The sequence below is a fragment of the Oncorhynchus kisutch genome, linkage group LG1, assembly GCF_002021735.2.
Source record: "Oncorhynchus kisutch isolate 150728-3 linkage group LG1, Okis_V2, whole genome shotgun sequence".
Lineage (NCBI taxonomy): Eukaryota > Metazoa > Chordata > Actinopteri > Salmoniformes > Salmonidae > Oncorhynchus > Oncorhynchus kisutch.
In genome coordinates, this window is record NC_034174.2 from 15,248,649 (window position 1) to 15,273,443 (window position 24,795).

Here is a 24,795-nt window from a genome sequence, read left to right on the forward strand (position 1 = left end):
TATTGCCAATGTAAAGTATAGCTTCCGTCCCTCTCCTCGCCCCTACCTGGGCTCGAACCAGGAACACAATGACAACAGCCACCCTCGAAGCAGCGTTACCCATGCAGAGCAAGGGGAACAACTACTCCAAGTCTCAGAGCGAGTGACGTTTGAAACGCTATTAGCGCGCACCCCGCTAACTAGCTAGCCATTTCACATCACATCGTTACACCAGCCTAATGTTGGGAGTTGATAGGCTTGAAGTCATAAACAGCAGAGCTGCTGGCAAAACGCACAAAAGTGCTGTTTGAATGAATGCTTATGAGCTTGCTGGTGCCTACCATAGCTCAGTCAGACTGCTCTAACAAATCATAGACTTAATTATAACATAACACACAGATGCGAGCCTTAGGTCATTAATATGGTCGAATCTGGAAACTATCATCTCGAAAACAAGTTTATTCTTTCAGTGAAATACGGAATCGTTCCATATTTCATCTAACGGGTGGCATCCATAAGTCTAAATATTCCTGTTACATTCCACAACCTTCAATGTTATGTCATAATTACGTAAAATTATGGCAAATTAGTTGGCAATGAGCCAGGAGGCCCAAACTGTTACATATACCCTGACTCTGCGTGCAATGAACGCAAGAGAAGTGACACAATTTCACATTTTGTCACAATTCTGGCAATTTAATATTGCCTGCTAACCTGGATTTCTTTTAGCTAAATATGCAGGTTTAAAAATATTTACTTTTGTGTAATGATTTTAAGAAAGGCATTGGTGTTTATGGTTAGGTACAAATTGGAGCAACGGCAGTCCTTTTTCGCGAATGCGCACTGCATCGATTATATGCAACGCAGGACACTCTAGATAAACTAGTAATATCATCAACCATGTGTAGTTATAACTAGTGATTATGATTAAGTTTATTGCTAGCTAGCAACTTACCTTGGCTTCTTACTGCGTTCACATAACAGGCGGGCTCCTCGTGAGGCAGGTGGTTAGAGCGACTAGTTAACAGGAAGGTTGCAAGATTGAGTCGCTGAGCTGTCAAGGTAAAAATCTGTCTTTCTGCCCTTGAAAAAGGCAGTTAACCCACCGTTCCTAGGCAGTCATTGTAAATAAGAATGTGTTCTTAACTGACTTGCCTAGTTAAAAAGATTAAATAAAGGTGTAAAAAATATATATATATTTTTTTAAATCGGCCATTCCGATTAATCGGTCAACCTCTAATTTGTAGAGAGTCACAAGCCTGATGTAATAATTGCATGCTATGAATATGGGACCTCATGCTTAACTTTGTACTACTTTAATACACATATACAGTATATCACAAAAGTGAGTACACCCCTAACATTTCTGTAAATATTTGAGTATATCTTTTTATGTGACAACACTGAAGAAATTACACTTTGCTACACTTCGGGGTGTACTCACTTTTGTTGCCAGTGGTTTAGACATTAATGGCTGTGTGTTGAGTTATTTTGAGGGGACAGCAAATTTACACTGTTATACAAGCTGTACACTCACTACTTTACATTGTAGCAAAGTGTCCTTTCTTCAGTGTTGTCACATGAAAAGATATTCTCAAATATTTACAAAAATGTGAGAGGTGTACTCACTTTTGTGATATACTGTAAGTGGATTTGTCCCAGTACTTTTGATCCACTAAAATGGGGGGAGACAATGTACAATGTACAAAAAGTGCTGCAATTTCTGGATGACAATACCCTCAAATTAAAGCTGACAGTCTACACTTTAACATCATAATCATTGTATTGTTTCAAATCCAAAGTTCTGGAGTACAGTGCCAAAACAACAACAAATGTGTCACTGTCCCAATCATTTTGGAGCTCACTTTATGTAAAGTAAAATAAACCATAGGATTACCAACGTAATAACACCTTTTCCAAGGAAAATGGAAAAGGTGTGAAATGACCAGTCATGTTTGAATAGTCAGTCAGTATGAGTAATCTCTGTGTGTCTGCAGAGCTCCGACAACAACGCTACATGCATGGCCAAGTCCACCCTGGTGTCTAAGCCATACTACAGGTTGGACCTCTTCAACAGGTACATGAACAACATCCTGCTCACCTCAGTACTGGTCACCATCATCGGGAACAACACTGTGGCACACATTGGCACCAAGGACGGCAGGCTGTTGCAGGTGTGTGTGGTACAGTACAGTATACTCACTGAGACATCTGGTGGGAGAATATTACATTACAGTCATATTGCAGACAGTGAAAGTGGGGGTAGATGGAGTTGTATTTTAAAGTATTTTCTCAAGTGTAAACATTATATAATCAGTGTTCTCCAATGACAATCATTAGCTCTCTCGGCATTGTAACCAACCTAAGTAGAACACATCACAAGTCCATTCCTTTCATAGGTCTGCCATGACTTAATGATATAACTGTAGTGACTTTGACTGTTGTAGCTCATCCTGAGGAGGTCAAATCCCATCATCTTTGCCAACTATTCTCTGGGAGAGGACAATGAGGTGTCCAGGAAAGCTGCTGTGCAATCTAACGAGTCCTTGCTTTTTGTGGTTGGAAATAAGGTGCCTTTTCAATTCAATCATAAATACTTCTTGGTATTCCCTTGTTTTTTACTTGTGACTTATTTTGGCAGTGTGACTCTTTCTTTTTTTCTCTCTCTGTCTCTGTCTCTCTTTCTCTCCTCTCATTTCTCACTTTTCTCTCTTTCTCTCTCTTTCTATCTCTCTCTCTATCTCTCACTCTCTCTATCACTTTTCTCTCTCTCTGTGCCAGATGTTCAGTGTGTCTCCTAAAGGACCAGGATGTAAACACTTCCTGACCTGCTCCACGTGTCTGATGGCGCCTAGGTTCATAGGGTGTGGCTGGTGTTCGGGGGTGTGCTCCAGGCAGAAGGAATGCCTCATACAGTGGAAGAGTGAGTCCTGTCCTCCCGTCATCACAAAGGTAAGACTGCTGGGGGCTGAAGTAGGGAGTGGAAGAGAAGCGACCCAGTAGAGGGAGGGTCTTGTCTTTTCATCTGATCATAAATGTCTGAACCACGACCACCAAACACGTAGGTGGAAGAAACCAAGACATTATCAACAGGATATTGAAACAGAGTGCCTTCAGAAAGTATTCACTCGTCTTGACCTCTTCCACATTTTGTCGTTGTTACAGCCTGAATTTAAAATGGCTTTCATTGAGATTTAGTGTAATTGGCCTCCACACAATACCCCATAATGTCAAAGTGGAATTATGTTTTTAGAAATGTTTACAAATTAGTGAAACGAGCAGCTGAAATCAATAAGTATTCAACCACTTTGTTATGACAAGCCTAAATACGTTCAGGAGTAATAATTTGCTTAACAAGTCACAATAAGTTGCATGGACTCACTTTGTGTGCAATAAAAGTGTATATCAGGATTTTTGAATGACTACCACATCTCTGTAACGCACACAAAAACACACATATAATTACAGTATCTGTAAGGTCCCTCAGTCAATCAGTGAATTTCAAACACAGAATCAAAAACCAGGGAGGTTTTCCTATGCCTCGCAAAAAAAGGCACCTGTTTATGGGTAAAAAAAGTAGAGATTGAATATCCCTTTGACTATAGTGAAGTTATTAATTACACTTTGCATTGTACATCAATACACACAGTCACTACAAAGATACAGGCGTCCTTCCTAACTCAGTTGCCGGAGAGGAAGCAAACCACACAGGGATTTCACCATGAGGCCAATGGTGACTTTAAAACAGTTATAGAGTTAAATGGCTGTGATAGGAGAACACTGAGGACATATGAACAACATTGTAGTTACTCCACAATACTAGCCTAAATGACAGAGTGAAAAGAAGGAAGCCTGTACAGAATCATTTTCTTTTCCAAAACATGCATCCTGTTTGCAATAAGGCACAAAAGTAAATCTGCAAAGAATATAGCATAGAAATTAACTTTATTTCCTGAATAAAAAGTGTTATTTTTGGGGCAAATCCAACACATCACCGAGTATCACCCTTCATATTTTCAAGCATGGTGGTGGCTGCATTATGTTATGGGTATGCTTGTCATCTGTAAAGACTAGGGAGTTTTTAGGATAAAAAGAAACAGAATAGAGCTAAGCACAGGCAACATCCTACAGGAAACCTGCTTTCCAACAGACACTGGGAGATAAATAGCCAAATACTGTATACACTGGAGTTGCTTACCAAGACAACATTGAATGTTCCTGAGTCACCGAGTTATAGTTTTGACTTAAATCGGCTTGATAATGGCTGTCTAGCAATGATCAACAACCAACTTGACAAAGCTTGAAGAATTTTTAAAATAATAATGCAAATATTGTACAATCCAGGTTTGCAAAGCTCTTAAGCCTTGTCCACACTGCAGGCCTTAATTCTCAAATCAGTTTTGTTTTTCAAACCTGTTCTGGCCTACTGACTGTTCAAACAGCAAGTTAAGTGACCAAATCAGATTTGTGTGTGTTCAGACAGCAGTCATTTGCAGACAAGGCTACGCTAGTTGCCATAGTAATGACGTGTGTGTATGCAGTTGTGTAGGCTCATTGGTGGTAGTGCTTGTGCTTCCTATCACTCAGAAGTTATGTAGCATTCTAAGGTGACAACATTGCCTGCCATGGTCGTTTCTCAGTTGCTTCGAATGTTCAAAATCTGCCTTCAGAAAGAAGACTTTTAAAACCTTAAAGGATAACATGATCCAACTTTCAAAACAAGTCCTTTCTGGCTAGCCACAGCTAGCTAGGTAGATGTTTAGCATTCTAGCACATTCACTAAAATGTTTGGAAACAATTAACAAGCTAGTTAGCTACCACGTGTTGTTGTCAAACTAACAGAGTAGCTAGCAAGCAACGAGATCTGCTGAATAACAGTCTAAATCCCACTTGAGGTTAAATAAATCAGATTTGAATGTTCAGACACAAGTCACATAGCCAGGAATCAGATTTGAATGTTCAGACACAAGTCACATAGCCAGGAATCAGATTTGAATGTTCAGACACAAGTCACATAGCCAGGAATCAGATTTGAATGTTCAGACACAAGTCACATAGCCAGGAATCAGATTTGAATGTTCAGACACAATTCACATAGCCAGGAATCAGATTTGAATGTTCAGACACAAGTCACATAGCCAGGAATCAGATTTGAATGTTCAGACACAAGTCACATAGCCAGGAATCAGATTTGTATCTTAATTTATGTAAACCACCTATGAAGGTGGTTTGAAATGTGGCTTGAAATATCTTATTCCATGTGCTTTTTGGCTGTTCAGGGTGCAGGAAAAAGAACAGATTCAAATCAGATATGCAAATCAATAGGATTTGAGTCACTTCAAAATGACGGCTTGAGAGACTTACCCAGAAAGACTCACAGGTGTTATCACTGCTAAAGGTGATTCTAACATGTATTGGCTAAGGGGTGTGAATACTTACTTAAAATAGATATTTCTGTGTTCCATGTTCAATAAATGCAAACATTTCTAAAAACATGTTTTCACTTTGCCATTATGGGGTATTGTGTGTAGATGATGGGTGAGAAAACAATTGTACATTAATACATTTTGAATTCAGGCTGTAACACAACAAAATGTGTAATAAGTCAAGGGGTATGAATACTTTCTGAAGGCGCTGTAGTTAAGCATTTGAGGAAATTAGTTAAGCATTTGAGGAGTCTTTCTGATGGTATTGTATTGGGGATCCAGTTTTTCCCAAAGACGGCTCCCCCTGATGGTGAGACAGAGCTAAGGCTGTGTGGCTGGGAGTTCCAGTCTCCTCTACGACCAGCCATCATCAGCGAGGAGACCCACCTGGTGCGAGTGGGAGCGACTCCCTGCACTGTGCTGTCAGAGAAGAGCAATAGTACACAGTGAGTAACACACACAGACAGACAGAATACATAGAGACATATAAACTCAACCCAAATCAGCTCTGTGAAACAATTTTATGCTGAGGCTATAGGCATCACTGATCTTTCTCGCTGACCCTTCCTAGGCTGGTGTGTAGCATTCACCCTAAGGTTCCGGGTCCATCCCAGGATCTCAACATCACCGTGGCAGTGCATGAGGGGAAGGTGGAGGGACGCTACTCAGTTGAAGGCCAGGACCAAATGATAGGGTTCACTTTTGTGGTGAGGAGGATTACATTTATTTTATTGTTGACACAGTAAAAACTGAATTTGCATTAGAGAGGCTTCCATTTAATAAAACCCTATATGTTCTATTAGATACATAACTCTCAATCCATGATTAGACAGAGGATGTACATCCAGAAATAACTGACTACCTTAACATAGAACGTCAGTCAGTTTTAGAATAAGTATCTAGCAATAGGCTGGTGCTAAATATCTCAAACTAAAATCATTGTTTTTGAGACAAAATCACTCACTCAACCCTAAATTGAATAATGTGGTGATTGAGTAAATTGATTAGATTAAACTGCTGGGTGTAACCCTAGATAGCAAGATGTCATGGTCAAAACATATAGACTCAATGGTTGCTAAAATGGGAAGAGGTCTGTCTAAGGCAATGCTCTGCTTTCTTGACAACTAAATCAACCAGGCAGGTCCTACAGACCCTCATTTTGTCGCACATGGACTACTGCCCAGTTGTGTGATCATGTGCGTCAAAGAAGGACATAGGAAAATTGCAGTTGGTCCAGAACAGAACAGCACATATTTCATTTAGATGTACATAGAGGGTGAATGTCAGTGGTATGCATGTCGAGGAGAGATTGACGGCATCACTACTGGTCTTTGTGTGAGGTGTTGATGTGTTAAAGGTACTGAACTGTCTGTTCAAGCAGTTGGCACACTCATCAGTACCACACAAGACATGCAGCCAGAGGTCCCTTCACAGTCCCCAGGTCCAGAACAGAAGCTGGGAAACACACATTATTAAATAAAGCCATGAGTTAAATATAGGTTAAATAAAAAATAAAATAAAAATGAGTACATGTAACTCTCTGCCACCCCAGGTAACTTAAACTAGCAATAAAACCAGATAAAAAAAACCAGATAAAAGAACATTCAATTCTATGGGATCAGTGTCCCTCCTCTGGGACAGTTGAGCTAATGTGCGCTAATGTGATTAGCATGATGTTTTAGGTAACAAGACCATTTTCCAGGACATAGACATGTCTTATATGGGCAGGAAGCTTAAATTCTTGTTAATATAACTGCACTGTCCAATTTACAGTAGCTATTATAGTGAAAAAATCCATGCTATTGTTTGAGGAGTGTGCACAACAACAAAATACTTTTATCACGGCGACTGGTTTGATACATTCACATCTGAAGGTAAATAATGTACTTACATTCATTAATCTTGCTCTGATTTGTCATCCTGAGGGTCCCAGAGATACAATGTAGAAAATAGTAAAAATAAAGAAAACCCCTGGAATGAGTAGGTGTGTGCAAACTTTTGATTGGTACTGTATGTATGTAACTGCTAAATTAAAGGAAACAGCTGAGTAAATGAGGGATACAAAGTATATTGAAGGCAGGCGATTCCACACAGGTTTATACCGTGCATTCGGAAAGTAGACAGACCCCTTGACTTTTTCCACGTTTTGTTATGTTACAGCCTTATTCTAAAATGGATTAAATAAAAAATAATTGTCATCAATCTTGACACAATACCCCATAATGACAAAGTGAAAACAGGTTTTTAGAATGGTTTGCAAATGTATTAAAAATGAAAAACAGAAATACCTCATTTACATAAGTATTCAAATCCTTTGCTATGAGACTCAAAATTGATAGGAGTCCACCTGTGGTAAACTCAATTGATTGGACATGATTTGGAAAGGCACACACCTGTCCATATAAGGTCCCACAGTTGACAGTGCATGTCAAAGCAAAAACCATGAGGTTGAAGGAATTGTCAATCGAGATCAGAGACAGGTTTGTGTCGAGGCACAGATCTGGGGAAGGGTACCAAAAAGTACAGAGAGATCATTGATGAAAACCTGCTTCAACGCGCTCAGGACCTCAGATTGGGGTGAAGGTTCACCTTCCAACTGGACAATGACCCTAAGTGCACAGCCAAGACAACGCAGGAGTGGCTTCATGACAAGTTTCTGAATGTCCTTGAGTGGCCCAACCAGAGCCCAGACTTGAACCCGATCGAACATCTCTGGAGGGACCTGAAAATAGCTGTGCAGTGACGCTCCCAAACCAACCTGACAGAGCTTGAGTGGATCTACAGAGAAGAATTTGAGAAACTCCACAAATACAGGTGTGCCAAGCTTGTAGCGTCATACCCAAGAAGACTCGAGGCTGTAATCGCTTCCAAAGGTACTTCAAGAAAGTACTGAGTGAAGGGTCTGAATACTAATGTAAATGTGATATTTCAGTTTTCTACTTTTATAAATTTGCTAAATAAATAAAAAAACTTTACTTTGGGGTATTGTGTGTAGATTGATGAGGAAAAAAACTATTTGATCAATTTTAGAATAAGGCTGTAATGTAACAAAATGTGGAAAAAGTCAAGGGGTCCGAATACTTTCCAAATGCACTGTATATATATTTAATTCATCCTAATGTCTACTTTTGTATCCAGGAGCCAAGTATCACAGAAATCACTCCTGACTACGGGCCTCAAATAGGGGGAACCTTGGTCACAGTGACAGGGCCTCACTTGAATGCTGGGATGATAAAGACTGTGTCTATAGGAGACCAGGACTGCCCCATCAAGAGGTAATTATGGGCATCCACCTCTCTCTGTTTTTGTTGGTTTCTGCTGTGTCATTTGCTCTCTCAAGGTCTCTCATTGGAAGTAAACAATGTGTCCCTTTCTTAGTATGTGTCTGTCTGTATCTACGGTATATTAGTGTTCATAATATGATGTTTTTGTCCCACTTGTTACGCTGTCTCTGCCAGTGTCACTGAGGGTACTGGGACCATGTCCTCCATAGTCTGCCTGTCCAAAGGGTTGGCAGTGGTGAAGAAGGTGCCTGTCAGGGTTTTCATTGACAAATCACAAGTGGCTACTACCAAGATGTTTCACTACAAGAAGAACCCTGTGATCACTGTGATACAGCCAGTCTGCAGCTTCAGAAGGTAGGCCATACTTAATCTTGGTTACCCCGAAGTAAAATTCTCACAATGTTGTCACTTTCCAAATCTGTCCACGAGAGATTAGGTCGTACTTTACTCACTGGCCAGCTGGCATCATCTGGGTGCTTCAGGGCATAGCTGACTGACAAATGCACTGCTTTATAGAACTGTAGAAAACAGTTGAAAAGACAGTTGATAGCAGGCATAGTGTTAGATACAATGGCAGAGCAGCCAGTAATAAGGAAAGTGCATTCAGTGCAGTGCCTACACTTTTAGCTGAGGGAAAACATGCTGTGCAGGAAATGTTCAAACTCTCTTGAGACAATTAGGTAAATCTAAGTGAAGATTTGGCCAACAGAAATAGACATGCTGAGACCTGTTGTGTGTCCATTTGTGGGTCTCATTTCAGCAACTGCCACAACTATTTGAAAAATAATATAGAATAAACTGCAAATTGTGCTGGTTTCCTCTCAATGTACACTCAGCAATAGTGACCTATAACACCAAGTCTGTATTCGTTTGTTTTTATTTGTTGAATCGTGTGATTAAGTGGATCCAAAATCATCATCAAAGGCAGTAATCTGGACTCTGCGTACAACACTGTGATCCGCTACAAATCCCACAACCCCTCACAGAAGCTTCTGCAGCGTGTAAGTTATCCTCTAGGGTTAACAACTCTGGGCCTCATGAACCTAAGATGGAGGTAACATCTATGAAATGTGAGTAAGTTATCCCCAGAATACTGTTATTGACACTTTGAATGTAACCCAGGTCTGCAACGGCACAGCAACCCCCACACATATGGAGTGCCTAGCCCCTGTTTTCCCCAGGAATGAGACCGACAAGGGCATCATCACTATCAACATGGACGGGGCCAACAAACTTGTGGTGAAGCGCTTTGAATACCAACCAGACGCCAGCATCACCCCCTTTGAGTACGAAGGCAATGTACTGAGCCTGAGCCCTGGACAGACTGAGGTTTCCCTGCATGTACGTTCACCATCATACACACAGGCATTATCAACCAGCTACGTAGTCAGTCAATCAAGTACAGTAACTCTATTCTACAATTGAACAATCGATTGCTGTGTAAATCTGACCATGACTGTTGTTGTACCAGTAGTGCTTTCTTAATTTCTTAGGTCCCAGCTGATTGGTTGAAATTACATCATTATAACCAGCTTACAACTAACCCGTTTCGGCTGTAGTAAATAATAACAAGGCTCCAATAAGTACCACAATGAGTCTTGCTCTGCCATGTTCTGTAGCACAACAAGCTGAGCATGGTGAGTCCCTGTATGGAGATTACAATGAGCATTGGAGGTGTGGACTGTGGTGTCCAGGTACTGGACAACAAACTGACCTGCAGGATCCCCAAGAATCTCATCATCCCCAGTGAAGGGTCACCTGTCAGGGTGAGCTACTCTGCTTACTGGTTAACCTAATTGAACTTAACCCTTAGTTAACCATTATCATGCCTCTTCTATAGTAAACCAAACTGGGCCTTTAGTAAACAAGTTTTGGGTCAATTCCATTTAAATGAATTGGAATTAGAATTTCTGTTTACTTTGACTGAATTGGAATGGAATTGACCCCCAACCTTCTTATGGATAGGGGGCAGTATTCAGAAGTTTTGATGAATGAGGTGCCCAAAGTAAACTGCCTGTTATTCAGGCCCGGAAGCAAGGATATGCATATAATTGGGAGTATTGGATAGAAAACACTAAAGTTTTCAAAACTGTTATAATAATGTTTGTGAATATAACAGAACTGATATAGCAGGCGGAAACCCGAGGAGAATCCATCCGGGAATTTGTTTTTTGAGCTCACCACTCATTATAATGGCTGTCTATGGGAATATGAATGGAATACCTCCCAGATTGCAGTTCCTAGGTTTTCCAGTAGATGTCAACAGTCTTTCAGAGAGTTTCAGGCTTGTTTTTTGAAAGATGAAATAGAATTTGTAGTTTTTCTAAGAGCTCCCATTTTAGCTATAATGTTGTGGTGCACACTTCGTTATTTATCTCCGGTAATGAACATACTATTCTCTGTCTTAAATGTTTTAATTTATTTACATATTAGGGTACCTGAGGGTTGATTAGAAACGTTGTTTGACTTGTTTAGACTAAGTTTATTGGTAACTTTCGGGATTAATTTGTATGCATTTTGAACGAGTGAAACCGGTAGATTACTGAGTCAAGCGCGCCAACTAAACTGACATTTTTGGGGATATAAGGAAAGGACTTTATCGAACAAAAGGACCATTTGTTATATATCTGGGACGCTTGTTATTTCAACCAGAGGAAGATCTTCAAAGGTAAATTATTTATTTTATCGCTATTTCTGACTTTCTTGCTATTTCTGCCTCTGCTTGGTTGGAAAATGTATGTAATGTTTGTATGCGGGGCTCTGTCCTCAGATAATCGCATGGTGTGCTTTCGTCGTAAAGCCTTTTTTAAATCTGACAAACCGGCTGGATTATCAAGAATTTAAGCTTTTAAACAATGGATGACACTTGTAGTTTCATGTTTAATATTACGAATTTTGTGTTTTGAATTTCACACTCTGCAATTTCATCGGATGTTGTCGAGGTGGGGTGCTAGCGGCACGCCTATCCCAAGTTAAAAGCAAGCCATCAATCCATAAGTAAACTATTACTAAAGTAAAGTGATATAAAAACGAGGTCTGAGTGATATCCTGGTTTCTGTCCCAGGTGTCTGTGAATGGGCATGCCTATGAGGTGGGCACTGTGGTCTTCTTCAGCAACACTGTCAACACAGTGGGTGTGGTGATGGGGATCTTTGCTGCATTGTGCGTTGGCGCTGCCCTGACTTTCATCGCCATGAAACATATGAGGAGGAAAAAGAAAGGTGAGAACCGTTACTGTCCATAGGATTTGCTACCATGAGATCTACCAGTACAGTTATTGGAGCTTAGTTTTATAACCCTGTTTCAGGAACTTTCCTGCAATGTGGGACATTTTAAACGTGTAGTGTATTTGAGGTTTAAATAGGCTTCTGAAGTTTGTAATTTCCACTTTGAAATTTCAGATTTGAGAAAAGTGTATCAACCTATACAAATATTCCATTAATTATAATCCACATAACAATATACATTTCCTGTTGCTGCAGAATATTTTTTACTGCTGTAGCAAATGGCTCATATTAAGATCATACATTTGTACTCTCAAATTTGGACTCTTCAGACCAAAGGACAGATTTCCACCGGTTTAATGTCCATTGCTCCTGTTTCTTGGACCAAGCAAGTCTCTCCTTTATTAGTGGTTTCTTTGTTATCTTGTTATAATGTTATCTTCAATTTGCTCACATCTACGAAGTATCTAAAGTTGTTTGCTTTGATTTAAGTATGTACAGTACCAGTCAAAAGTTTGGACACCTATTAGGTCAAGGGTTTTTCTTTATTTTTACTATTTTCTACATTGTAGAATAATAGTGAAGACATCAAATCTATGAAAGAACACATATGGAATCATGTAGTAACCAAAAAAGTGTTAAACAAATCTAAATATATTTTATTTGCATTTTCTTCAAAGTAGACACCCATTGCCTTGATGACATCTTTGCACACTCTTGGAACTGTCTCAACCAGCTTCACCTGGAATGCTTTTCCATAGGTCTTGAAGGAGTTCCTACATATGCTGAGCACTTGTTGGCTGCTTTTCCTTCACTCTGCAGTCCAACTCATCCCAAACCATCTCAATTGGGTTGAGGCCAGGTGATTGTGGAGGCCAGGTCATCTGATGCCTCACTCCATCACTCTCCTTCTTGGTCAAATAGCCCTTACACAGCCTGGAGGTGTGTTGGTTCATTGTCCTATTGAAAAACAAATGATAGTCCCACTAAGCGCAAACCAGATGGGATGGCATATTGCTGCACAATGCTGTGGCAGCCATGCTGGTTAATTGTGCCTTGAATACTAAATAATTCACAGACACTGTCACCAGCAAAGCACCATCACACCTCCTCCTCCATGCTTCACGGTGGGAACCACACATGTGGAGATCATCCATTCACCTACTCTGTGTCTCACAAAGACACGGCAGTTGGAACCAAAAATCTCAAATTTGGACTCTTCAGACCAAAGGACAGATTTTCACCGGTTTAATGTCCATTGCTCCTGTTTCTTGGACCAAGCAAGTCTCTCCTTTATTAGTGGTTTCTTTGCAACAATTCGACCATGATTCACTCAGTCTCCTCTGAAGAGTTGATGGTGAGATTTGTCTCTTACTGGAACAATGTGAAGAATTTGTTTGGGCTGCAATTTCTGTGGCTGGTAACTCTAAAGAACTTATCCTCTGCAGCAGAGGAAACTCTGGGTATTTCTTTCCTGTGGCGGTCCTCATGAGAGCCAGTTTCATCATAGCGCTTGCTGGTTTTTGCACTGACATTTTTCAGATTGACTGACCTTCAAGTCTTAAAGTAATGATGGACTGTCATTTCTCTTTGCTTATTTGAGCTGTTCTTGCCATAATAATGGACTTGGTCTTTTACCAAATAGGGATACAGTGCCTTGCGAAAGTATTCGGCCCCCTTGAACTTTGCGACCTTTTGCCACATTTCAGGCTTCAAACATAAAGATATAAAACTGTATTTTTTTGTGAAGAATCAACAACAAGTGGGACACAATCATGAAGTGGAACGACATTTATTGGATATTTCATACTTTTTTAACAAATCAAAAACTGAAAGATTGGGCGTGCAAAATTATTCAGCCCCCTTAAGTTAATACTTTGTAGCGCCACCTTTTGCTGCGATTACAGCTGTAAGTCGCTTGGGGTATGTCTCTATCAGTTTTGCACATCGAGAGACCGAAATTTTTTCCCATTCCTCCTTGCAAAACAGCTCGAGCTCAGTAAGGTTGGATGGAGAGCATTTGTGAACAGCAGTTTTCAGTTCTTTCCACAGATTCTCGATTGGATTCAGGTCTGGACTTTGACTTGGCCATTCTAACACCTGGATATGTTTATTTTTGAACCATTCCATTGTAGATTTTGCTTTATGTTTTGGATCATTGTCTTGTTGGAAGACAAATCTCGTCCCAGTCTCAGGTCTTTTGCAGACTCCATCAGGTTTTCTTCCAGAATGGTCCTGTATTTGGCTCCATCCATCTTCCCATCAATTTTAACCATCTTCCCTGTCCCCGCTGAAGAAAAGCAGGCCCAAACCATGATGCTGCCACCACCATGTTTGACAGTGGGGATGGTGTGTTCAGGGTGATGAGCTGTGTTGCTTTTACGCCAAACATAACGTTTTGCATTGTTGCCAAAAAGTTCAATTTTGGTTTCATCTGACCAGAGCACCTTCTTCCACATGTTTGGTGTGTCTCCCAGGTGACTTGTGGCAAACTTTAAACTATACTTTTTATGGATATCTTTAAGAAATGGCTTTCTTCTTGCCACTCTTCCATAAAGGCCAGATTTGTGCAATATACGACTGATTGTTGTCCTATGGACAGAGTCTCCCACCTCAGCTGTAGATCTCTGCAGTTCATCCAGAGTGATCATGGGCCTCTTGGCTGCATCTCTGATCAGTCTTCTCCTTGTATGAGCTGAAAGTTTAGAGGGACGGCCAGGTCTTGGTAGATTTGCAGTGGTCTGATACTCCTTCCATTTCAATATTATCGCTTGCACAGTGCTCCTTGGGATGTTTAAAGCTTGGGAAATCTTTTTGTATCCAAATCCGGCTTTAAACTTCTTCACAACAGTATCTCGGACCTGCCTGGTGTGTTCCTTGTTCTTCATGATGCTCTCTGCGCTTTTAACGGACCTCTGAGACTATCACAGTGCAGATGCATTTATACGGAGACTTGATTACACACAGGTGGATTGTATTTATCATCATTAGTCATTTAGGTCAACATTGGATCATTCAGAGATCCTCACTGAACTTCTGGAGAGAGTTTGCTGCACTGAAAGTAAAGGGGCTGAATAATTTTGCACGCCCAATTTTTCAGTTTTTGATTTGTTAAAAAAGTTTGAAATATCCAATAAATGTCGTTCCACTTCATGATTGTGTCCCACTTGTTGTTGATTCTTCACAAAAAAATACAGTTTTATATCTTTACGTTTGAAGCCTGAAATGTGTCAAAAGGTCACAAAGTTCAAGGGGGCCGAATACTTTCGCAAGGCACTGTATCTTCTGTATACCACCCCTACGTTGTCACAACACAACTGATTGGCTCAAATGCATTAGGAAGGAAAGAAATTCCACAAATATACTTTTAATAAGGCACACCTGTTAATTGAAATGCATTCCAGGTGACTACAGTACCTCCTGAAGCTGGTTGAGAGAATGCCAAGAGTGTGCAAAGCTGTCGTCAAGGCAAAATGTGGCTACTTTGAAGAATCTAAAATATATTTAGATTTGTTTAACACTCTTTTTGGTTACTACATGATTCCATATGTGTTATTTCATATTTTTGATGTCTTCACTAGTATTCTACATTGTAGAAAATAGTAAAAATAAAGAAAAACCCTGGAATGAGTAGGTGTGTCCAAACTTTTGACTGGTACTGTATATTACTGGATCTATACACTATTTGCCTGATGACTCAAACTGAATTCTTCCGCTGCTCACTACATACAGTACTTCACTCTGAGGCTCCCATCGTTGAAGTTATTTCTGGGAAAGTCAAAATGAGGGGTGTTGTACAAAACAAATTCATAAGCGATTGGATCATCTGTAACCAATCAACGCCAATGACGAATTTTCAAATGTCGCTTTACCCGTGTGTGTTCTGTGTCCAAACTTTTGACTGGTACAGTATATGACAATGTCATTAATTGTGTTGATTTAGAAATTTCAGCCAATGTAGAGACTCGTTTAGCAAGGATGTCCGTCCGCAGAAGAATAAGCAGCAACCCTGACCTATCCCCCACAGGTGACTATAGACGAGGTGAGACCTTTGATGTGATCATTGATTATGATTCATCAATCTTGTTATTCAAATTCACTCATCAATGTTTCCTCTGTACTCCAGACCTGTCCTCCCAGCCGAGCCAGACGACAGGCTCAGGAGGGATAATCTTCCATGGCCTGGTCTACACTGCCACCTTTGACCCCTTGGCCGTGCCTCTGATCACAGTGGACACCCTGAAACCTGAGCTCCTGGAGGAGGTCAGAGACGTCCTGATCCCAGCCGACACTGTCAACATTCACCGCAACCAGATCATTGGCAAAGGTATGGATAGACCGGTCCCAGATTTGTTGGTGCTGTCTTGCCGACTCCTATTGTCATTGTCACGCCAAACTAATCGGGACCTCCTCAGATAATGAGAGAAGAAACATGTTTCTGGTAGTCAGCTTCAATTCATTAGAGTCCATCCATTTCTATTTCCACTCAATCACATGTTCATATTTTTTTCATTTACTAGTATGTAACTAGACTAGAGCAATATCCCCCAAAAACACTGATGTAATTTTGTTGTAATTCAGGTAATTTTGGGACTGTGTACCATGGCTACCTAACAGACAACAAGAACCAAGAACAGTTAATCCACTGTGCTGTTAAAGCATTGAACAGTAAGTTGATTATTTACATTTTGAGTCCTCTTGCCATAAACAACTATCCTCGTCATTTGCTGAGTGTATATCCTGCTAGTTTCATGTAGAACAATGCTCTCTCTCGCACTTTCTCGTTCTCTCTAACTCTCAGGGATCACGGCCCTGGAGGAGGTGGAGCAGTTCCTGAGAGAGGGCATCCTGATGAAGGAGTTTCACCACAACAACGTTCTGTCCCTGCTGGGCATTCTTCTGCCTCAGGAGGGGCTCCCCCTGGTGGTGCTGCCCTATATGAAATATGGAGACCTGCGCCACTTTATACGCTGTGAAAGGAGGGTAAGTCAGCCTATAGGGCCTTTCTTTGTCAAAGTAAATGGACAGAAATGCCAGATTTAACTGATACTTAACCTTTTTCACCAGTGTACTGCAGATTACTGCAAGTGCTTTGGTTTTATTAACTCTTGAGTATCCACCCCCTTTTTAAAATGTTCACCTAAAATGACATGCCCAAATCTAACTGCCTATAGCTCAGGACCTGAAGTAACCATGTGAAAGGAAACACTTTGAAGTCTGTAGAAATGTGAAATTAATGTAGGGGAATATATATCACATCTGGTAAAAGATAATACAAAGAAAAAAACATGCAAGAGAATGGCCATAATGTATTAATCCAGGCCAGGTGCAATTTAGATGTTGGCCACTAGATGGCAGCAGTGTATGTGCAAAGGTTTAGACTGATCCAATGAACCATTGCATTTCTGTAAAAAAAAAAAAATCACGACTGCCCACATGTGCCTAATGAATTTATTTGTCACTTTTCAAGTACATAACTGTGCACTCTCCTCAAACAATAGCACGGTTTTCTTTCACTGTAATAGCTACTGTAAATTGGAGAGTGCAGTTAGATTAACAATAATTTAAGCTTTCTGCCAATATTAGATATGTCTATGTTCTGGGAAATGTTCTTGTTACAAACAACCTCATGCTAATCGCATTAGCCTACATTAGCTCAACCGTCCCGTAGGGGACCCACCGATCCTGTAGAGGTTTTAATGATATCTCACCAACGACTCCTGTGCTACTCTTTCTCTCCTCCTCCAGAACCCAACAGTGAAAGACCTGATTGGCTTTGGGCTGCAAGTTGCCAAAGGGATGGAGTACCTGGCCCAGAAGAAGTTTGTACACAGAGACCTGGCAGCTAGGAATTGCATGTAAGTCATGGGCAGCCCTGTCACTCATACCTTTTGGACACGCCAACACACACACAAACACTCACTACTGACTCTAAACACACCCACTCACATACAATCATCATATACGCTGCTGCTACTTGGTTTATCATATATCCTGATACTAGTCACCTTACCCCTATAAATACAGTGCCTACATCTATCGAGCCAGTATCCCTGCACATTGTAAATATGGTACTGGAACTGACTGACCCTCTATATATTATGCTTACTTACTTTCTTCTGTTCTTCTTATTTGTATTTATTGTGTGTTTTTGTTCTACCTTATGTTATTTTTAGTGTTACATTGTTATTGATTACTGTATTGTTGAGTTTGGAGCTGGCAAGAAAGGCATTTCACTGTACTAGTGCATGTGACATTATAAGTTGAAACTAATGTAAAGACTATTTCTCAATCCAGGACCTGGCAGTCCCATCTTTAATATCTGTTTATTGTCATCTATTATCTACGGTCTCTTTAGGCTTGATGAAACGTTTACGGTGAAGGTGGCAGACTTCGGCATGGCCAGAGATGTGTTTGACAAGGAGTACTACAGCATCCAGAACCACAAGAAGGCCAAGCTGCCAGTCAAGTGGATGGCCATAGAGAGCCTGCAGACACAGAAGTTCACCACTAAGTCAGATGTGGTGAGTGGACATGTCCTTAGTTAGCATACTCTGTATACTTGATCTGTCTTGACTCTAGCTCTTTACCCCTTGTCTTCACAGTGGTCATTTGGGGTCCTGATGTGGGAGCTGTTGACCAGAGGAGCTAGCCCCTATCCTGAAGTGGACCCCTATGACATCACTGAATTCCTGTTGAAGGGGCGCAGGCTTCCCCAGCCACAGTTCTGCCCTGATGCCCTGTAAGTGTTTCTGGGCTTAGTTTCTACCCCGTAAGCTAAGAATTTGAAAAAATTATCTCAGATGAGCTTGGTTGTTGATGGTGTTTGTTGTTTTTCTAGGTACTCATGGTTCTTGACGGCGGTTGTTGTTTTTCTAGGTACTCATGGTTGTTGACGGCGGTTGCTGTTTTTCTGGGTACTCATGGTTGTTGACGGCAGTTGTTGTTTTTCTGGGTACACATGGTTGTTGACGGCAGTTGCCATTGCTCTACAGCTTCTCTGTCTTGGTTGTTGATGGCTGCTGTTGTTTCTCTACAGGTACTCAATCATGCTGGAGTGCTGGAACCCGGAGCCGGAGCTCAGGCCTGATTTCCACACGCTGGACCAGGAGGTGCTGGAGATCTGGTCCTGCCTGGAGGGAGAGCACTACATCAGCCTTAAGGTAACCTACGTCAACCTGGACCAGCCACGGCCCTACCCCGCCCCGACCGCCTCCGCTGACAAGGCTGAAGCCTCTTCTGGATCAGAGTCAGACAGCGTTATGTCCAACTGACTGGACCACACCAGAACTGACTGGACCAGACAGACCAGAACTGACCAGACCAGGACAGGGACAGTAGAGAGAGGTCAGAGGGCACGGATGAAAGGCTTCTCCTTTTCCTATCCACGCAGTATGCAGAAAGAATCTTGCAGTTCTGTTACTTGAGACTGGATTGGGAAGGAATAGAACATTGACTATTGACTAAATTTGTCCAATTGTGTGAGCAATGACACTGAATTTCAATGGAGTTTCCCCCACCTTGTGAGTACACAAATTATGACTATATCATATTTTTGTGTACTTTTAATGTTTTTTTAAAGGTAGGTTTTCAGTTGGAGAAATTGCATTTATGGGACACCAAGTGAACCCTCTCCATGTCTGAAGCACAGCTGTAAATATGAACAAATGAATGTAAATGTCTGAAATGTGGATATGTTATGCTAATTAATGACTATGATTTAAGCTTGACATTAATATGTTTAATAGGATGGATATAATGTCAGATTTGGCTAACTTTTTTGCTATGGTTGCGTTTACACACTGATATTTTTGTCACTATTGGTCTTTCGACCGATCAGAATTGTGCTGCATGTGTAAACGCAGTATTCGAGATGGTCATTTGTGTTGATGATCATTTGATTTATGGTATGAAATATGTGAACTGGTCAACTTTTCTGCATTTACACAGGCACCCCAATCCTAATATTTTTTTCCACTAACTAATTGGTCTTTTGGCCAAACAGATCTGTAAAAGATCTGATGTGAAAAGATCTGATGTGAAAAGATCTGATGTGATTGTCAAAAAAACGAATTAGCAGCGGGAAAAATCTGAATTGGACTGCCTGTCAACTCAGCCCTTGAGATTCACAAGGACACACTTTTGAGAGGATAGTTCAGTTATCCATCCTTGTGAATAGGTCCGCTTTAAATTGCCCTTCCTCTTCAGAGAAAATCACAATAGGAATACTAATTGATACTCAGGGAGTCAACATATACATTTGTCTGGTTTGAGAAATAAACCTGTCTTTTATTAAAGGGAAAGTCTGGGATGCTGCATCCATTTTTGGACTTCTAAATGAATGATACTGTATATACCCATTGATTCTTAAAAAATACAACTTAGAACTGCCTCATGAGCTTAGTTCAACTGTCGCACCCCATCAGAACCATAAATATAAGCTTGTTTTACTCCATTGTTTGTAAACAAACACTGTATAGCCTCAAAACATGGTTAAAACTATACTTTTGATATCATGGATGGTCAGTCCTTGTATTCATAGCTTTGTTAGTGGTTAAAATTCTCCAGCCCCATCCCTCAGCTGTTTACCAAAACAAGTAGGGGGTGGCTGCTTTGATGTTGTTTGAACTGCGGATTGCCCATTTAACTCTGAGCTGAAGTATGCCCCTACTGCTTGTCAGTCTTTGAATCCATCACTAGAGGTCAGTAAAAACCTTTGTCATGAGTACTTTTGCTGCAGTATTCTGCACATCAGACCAAGGTACACGCCAGACCTTTGTTACAATAATCTATGTTTCACACTACAATGCTTAAAGGAGATAAGAGGGATGTTTACTTTGCATAAGGACATGGTTATGATTGGCACTGGCAGACTGTAGTCTGTACTGAAATCTCAGGACACCCTATAGCCTTAGTTCTCTTGTTTATTTCAGTCACTAGATGTGTAATCACCTCCAACTGTGTTTATCTTGGATTGTTTTAGTGACATCAATCAGAAAACACAAGTCTACGTTTGTATCAACATGAAGAAAGTAAAACATTAGATTTAACACAGCCAATCAGATGACTGGTTTCTGTACAGTAGCCATGAATACAGGTGTTCATGAGATATGTGTTTTGGGTTATTGCTTATACTGAAGGGTTTGAAGTATTTCACAGACTTCTGGGATCTCTTTCCTCTGAGCCTCCCACAGAGCAGAGCTGGAGATACTCTCACTGCAGAGATGATAATAAGTTTACCTGTCATAAACACCAGCACACTGTGGAGCTATTGTAAAGAGCAGCCTCTTAATGTGCTATGTGTGTTTGTGTGTTAGAGTGTTTATGTTTATGTTAACCTTTTCAATTGGGCACTCTTGAAAGCTTGCTCAGTGTTCTTCGAAAAGGAAAAGGTTGACAACCTGCGCTGTACACCATATTACAGTTTCATATTTTGACAGAATGCAACAATAGGTTAACTTTGGTATGAAGAGGCTTTTATGTAAACAGTTCCACATAATGTTCCACCGTGTTGTAGGCTACAGTTTTGAAATGTGCTTTTCTACATGGTCCTTGAGACAAGTATTTTGTAATTCAATCTGGGAATGGCGATCAGAGAAATGCTGTTAATGCTATAATGGTTGATGTACTAACTTCAATTTCCTGTTTGATTTACCAGGCTCCCCATCAGCTGATGCCAATGGTGAGAGCTACTCTTACTGGGGTTCGACACATAATGGAAAAGACATTACAGACAAAATACTTTGCAATTTACATACATTTAAAAAACATGAACATGTAGTGTGTGTGTGTGTGTGTGCATCTATCAGTTACACATACGTGTCAGTACATACAACAAGTAGGTCGCATGCAGGAGAGGCGTTGTGCCATGAGGTGTTGCTTTATTTGTTTTTTGAAACCAGGTTTGCTGTTCACTTGTGCTATATAAGATGGAAGGGAGTTCCATGCACTCATGACTGTATAATACTGTACACTTCCTTGAATCTATTCTGGACCTGGGGACTGTCAATAGACCCCTGGTGACATGTCTGGTAGTGTAAGCGTGTGTGTTAGTGCTGTGTGTAAGTTGACTATGCAAACAATTTGGATTTTCCAACACGTGAATGTTTCTTATAAAAACAAGAAGTGACAAAATCAATCTTTCTTCAACTCTTAGCGAAGAGAGACTGACATGTATAGTATTAATATTAGCACTCTGATTACAATGAAGAGCAAGACGCGCCGCTCTGTTCTGGGCCAACTACAGCTTAACAAGTTTTTTCTTTGCAGCACATGACCATATGACTGGACAATAATCAAGATAAGATCAAACTAGAGCCTGCAGGACTTGCTTTGTGGAGTGTGGTGTCAAAAAAGCAGAGCATCTCTTTATTACAGACAGACCTCTCCACATCTTTACAACCATTGAATCTATATGTTTTGACCATGACAGTTTACAATCTAAGGTAACACCAAGTCATTTAGTCTCCTCAACTTGTTCAACAGCCACACCATTCATTACCAGATTCAGCTGAGGTCTAGAGTTAGGGAATGATTTGTACAAAATACAATGCTCTGAGTTTTAGAGATGTTCATGACCAGTTTATTACTGAACACCTGTTCCAAAACAGACTGCAACTCTGTTAAGGGTTTCAGTGACTTCATTAGCTGTGGTTGCTGATGTGTATATGGTTGAATCATAAGCATACAAGGACACACATGTTTTGTTTAATGCCACTGGCAGGTCATTGGTAAAAATAGAAAAGAGTAGAGGGCCTAGAGAGCTGACCTACGGTACACCACACTTTACATGTTTGATATTTATTAGAGAAGCTTCCATTAAAGAAAATCCTCTTAGTTCTATTCCTAGCTCTGAATCCACAATATGGTTGAAAAGCCATAACACATACATTCTCTCAACAACAGGTTATGGTCAATAATATCAAAGGCTGGAGGGAGAATCTAACAGTACAACTCCCACAATCTTCTTATTTTCAATTTCTTTCAACCAATCAATCATTAGTCATTTGTGTCAGTGCAGTAGTACATGTTGAGTGCCCTTTTCTATAAGCATGCTGAAAGTCTGTTATTTTGTTTACAGAGAAATAGCATTGTACTTGGTCAAACTATTTTTTCCAACAGTTTGCTAAGAGCTGGCAGCAAGCTGATAGGTCTGCTGTTAGAACCAGTAAAGGCTGTTTTATCACTCTTGGGTAGCGGAATGGCCTTGGCTTCCCTCCAGGCCTGAAGACAAATACTTTCTCTAGACTCCGATTAAAGATATGACAGATAGGAGTGGCTATAGAGTCAGATACCATCCTCAGTAGCTTTCCATCTAAGTTGTCAATGCCAGGAGGTTTTGTCATTATTGATCGATAACAATAATTTCCCCACCTCTCCCACACTGTCCTGTCAACCAGCCAAGAAAAGGCATTTGTACTCACGGAATGGTGATGCAGAGCTACTTTCCATCAGTCCTGCAATGCTTTTTCTTCAGTGTTGTTGTTCTTTGGGAGTAGCTAACTGTAGCACAAGCAGGTTAGTCTGCAGGTGAGGGACTCTTCAAAGGTTGGATGGTTGGAAGGGTGAGAGGGAGGGAGTAGCGCGTGGATGGTGGACTGAGCTGGGCTTGAAGTGAGTCTTCCTCAGAGCCTTCTCTGCACGTCCACTCTGCAGGTGGAGAAGAAGAAAGGAACACTGTCAGGGGCTTTCTGTTCTGACAGTCTCTATCCAGCCACCTGCACCATCCTTGGATTCAGGATCATTAATACTCAACATCAATAATTTACTGTGTTAAAGATGAGATATTTCCTCTATTCCTTCCCTGCGGGTATTGTCAAGGGGTTCACAACGACAAGCTAAGTTCAGACATGATCCAGAAGTGCGAGCTAAGAATGTAGCATTGCTTAAAGCTATTGATTTAACAGCATGTTACATGAATGAATGGGGTTTTGCTATAAAGAGGTCATCTAATAGGGTCTAAAAGAAGGGGAAGGAGGGAATTGAATGCTATGTAATTGTAAATTATCCTAATGCTCTCCCTTCTGTTAGGATCAGTAGGCTTTCTGCAGTCTGCAGCCCCAGAGGGCCTCAGGACTCACGTGGTCCCCTGTAATACACTTCTGCTGAGTCCCTCTTTTTCACCATACTTAAAGAGGACCTACTGTACAAATAAATAAAAGCAAATCATTTATTTATTATTTTTTTTGTTTTGCATATTGGACCTCCAAGAAACAAAAGTGTCACTTGCCACATCATCATGATGATGTGTTTTAGATCATAGGATGGTGGCAAGTGACATTTTGCTTCTTGAAAATCAAATATCTTAACTTGACTGCAGACATGCAACAGACTTTGGGACTGAATCAACAATGGACCAATGAAGAAAATACCCCAAAATCGTTTTTGATTGGATTTTTCCTTTAAGACAAAGATAATCATTATTTCAGTTCATCTTTATTTAAATAAATAAGGGTTCATGTCAATCTTTGAGAGTATACTCTATTCATTGTCTGTCTGTGTATTCTGTTTACATGCAAATGTATTTGGCAAATAAAGGTGATTTTGATTCTGAGAGTGAAAAAGACAGATTCATGGTTCATGATTTGAATAAGAATCACAATCATGTCATCCTCAGTATGTCTCATTACGTTGTTATCAAGCCTAGTTAATGCATAGTATTTCATTGCTTTGCCCTTTTCATGCTATATGATACTGCAGCATTGTAGCGAGTGATGACTGACCATGTTCAGTAGTTATGGCCAGACTCAACATACATACATTTTCTGGAACATATTAGAAAAACAGTAGAGGAGATGATGGTGCCTTAAGAGCAGTTTCAGTTCATTTTAAGTGTGTGAAGTTTCAGTGAGGCTGGTTGCAGTGCAGATCTGTATGGAGATG

General features: G+C 40.5%; 1 protein-coding gene across 2 annotated transcripts in view; it reads left to right on the plus strand.

The window, feature by feature from the left end:
• The window catches only part of LOC109898839 (macrophage-stimulating protein receptor), a 30,346-nt gene extending 5,880 nt beyond the window's left edge, over window positions 1-24,466 (plus strand). Inside the window, exons 3-21 of one of the 2 annotated variants that reach the window (XM_020493917.2) lie at window positions 1,977-2,153; window positions 2,427-2,549; window positions 2,761-2,931; window positions 5,688-5,851; window positions 5,977-6,112; window positions 8,544-8,680; window positions 8,864-9,043; window positions 9,591-9,690; window positions 9,812-10,030; window positions 10,309-10,455; window positions 11,754-11,910; window positions 15,857-15,940; window positions 16,040-16,240; window positions 16,495-16,581; window positions 16,715-16,896; window positions 17,662-17,771; window positions 18,272-18,437; window positions 18,519-18,655; window positions 18,953-20,222. In XM_020493917.2, coding sequence (XP_020349506.1) covers window positions 1,977-2,153; window positions 2,427-2,549; window positions 2,761-2,931; window positions 5,688-5,851; window positions 5,977-6,112; window positions 8,544-8,680; window positions 8,864-9,043; window positions 9,591-9,690; window positions 9,812-10,030; window positions 10,309-10,455; window positions 11,754-11,910; window positions 15,857-15,940; window positions 16,040-16,240; window positions 16,495-16,581; window positions 16,715-16,896; window positions 17,662-17,771; window positions 18,272-18,437; window positions 18,519-18,655; window positions 18,953-19,187 — 2,913 coding nt within the window. In that variant the 3' untranslated portion in view covers window positions 19,188-20,222. Of the gene's footprint in view, window positions 1-1,976; window positions 2,154-2,426; window positions 2,550-2,760; window positions 2,932-5,687; window positions 5,852-5,976; window positions 6,113-8,543; window positions 8,681-8,863; window positions 9,044-9,590; window positions 9,691-9,811; window positions 10,031-10,308; window positions 10,456-11,753; window positions 11,911-15,856; window positions 15,956-16,039; window positions 16,241-16,494; window positions 16,582-16,714; window positions 16,897-17,661; window positions 17,772-18,271; window positions 18,438-18,518; window positions 18,656-18,952 lie in introns of both variants that reach the window. The other variant, XM_020493907.2, reaches the window with a different exon arrangement.
• The last annotated feature ends 329 nt before the right edge of the window (window positions 24,467-24,795 follow it).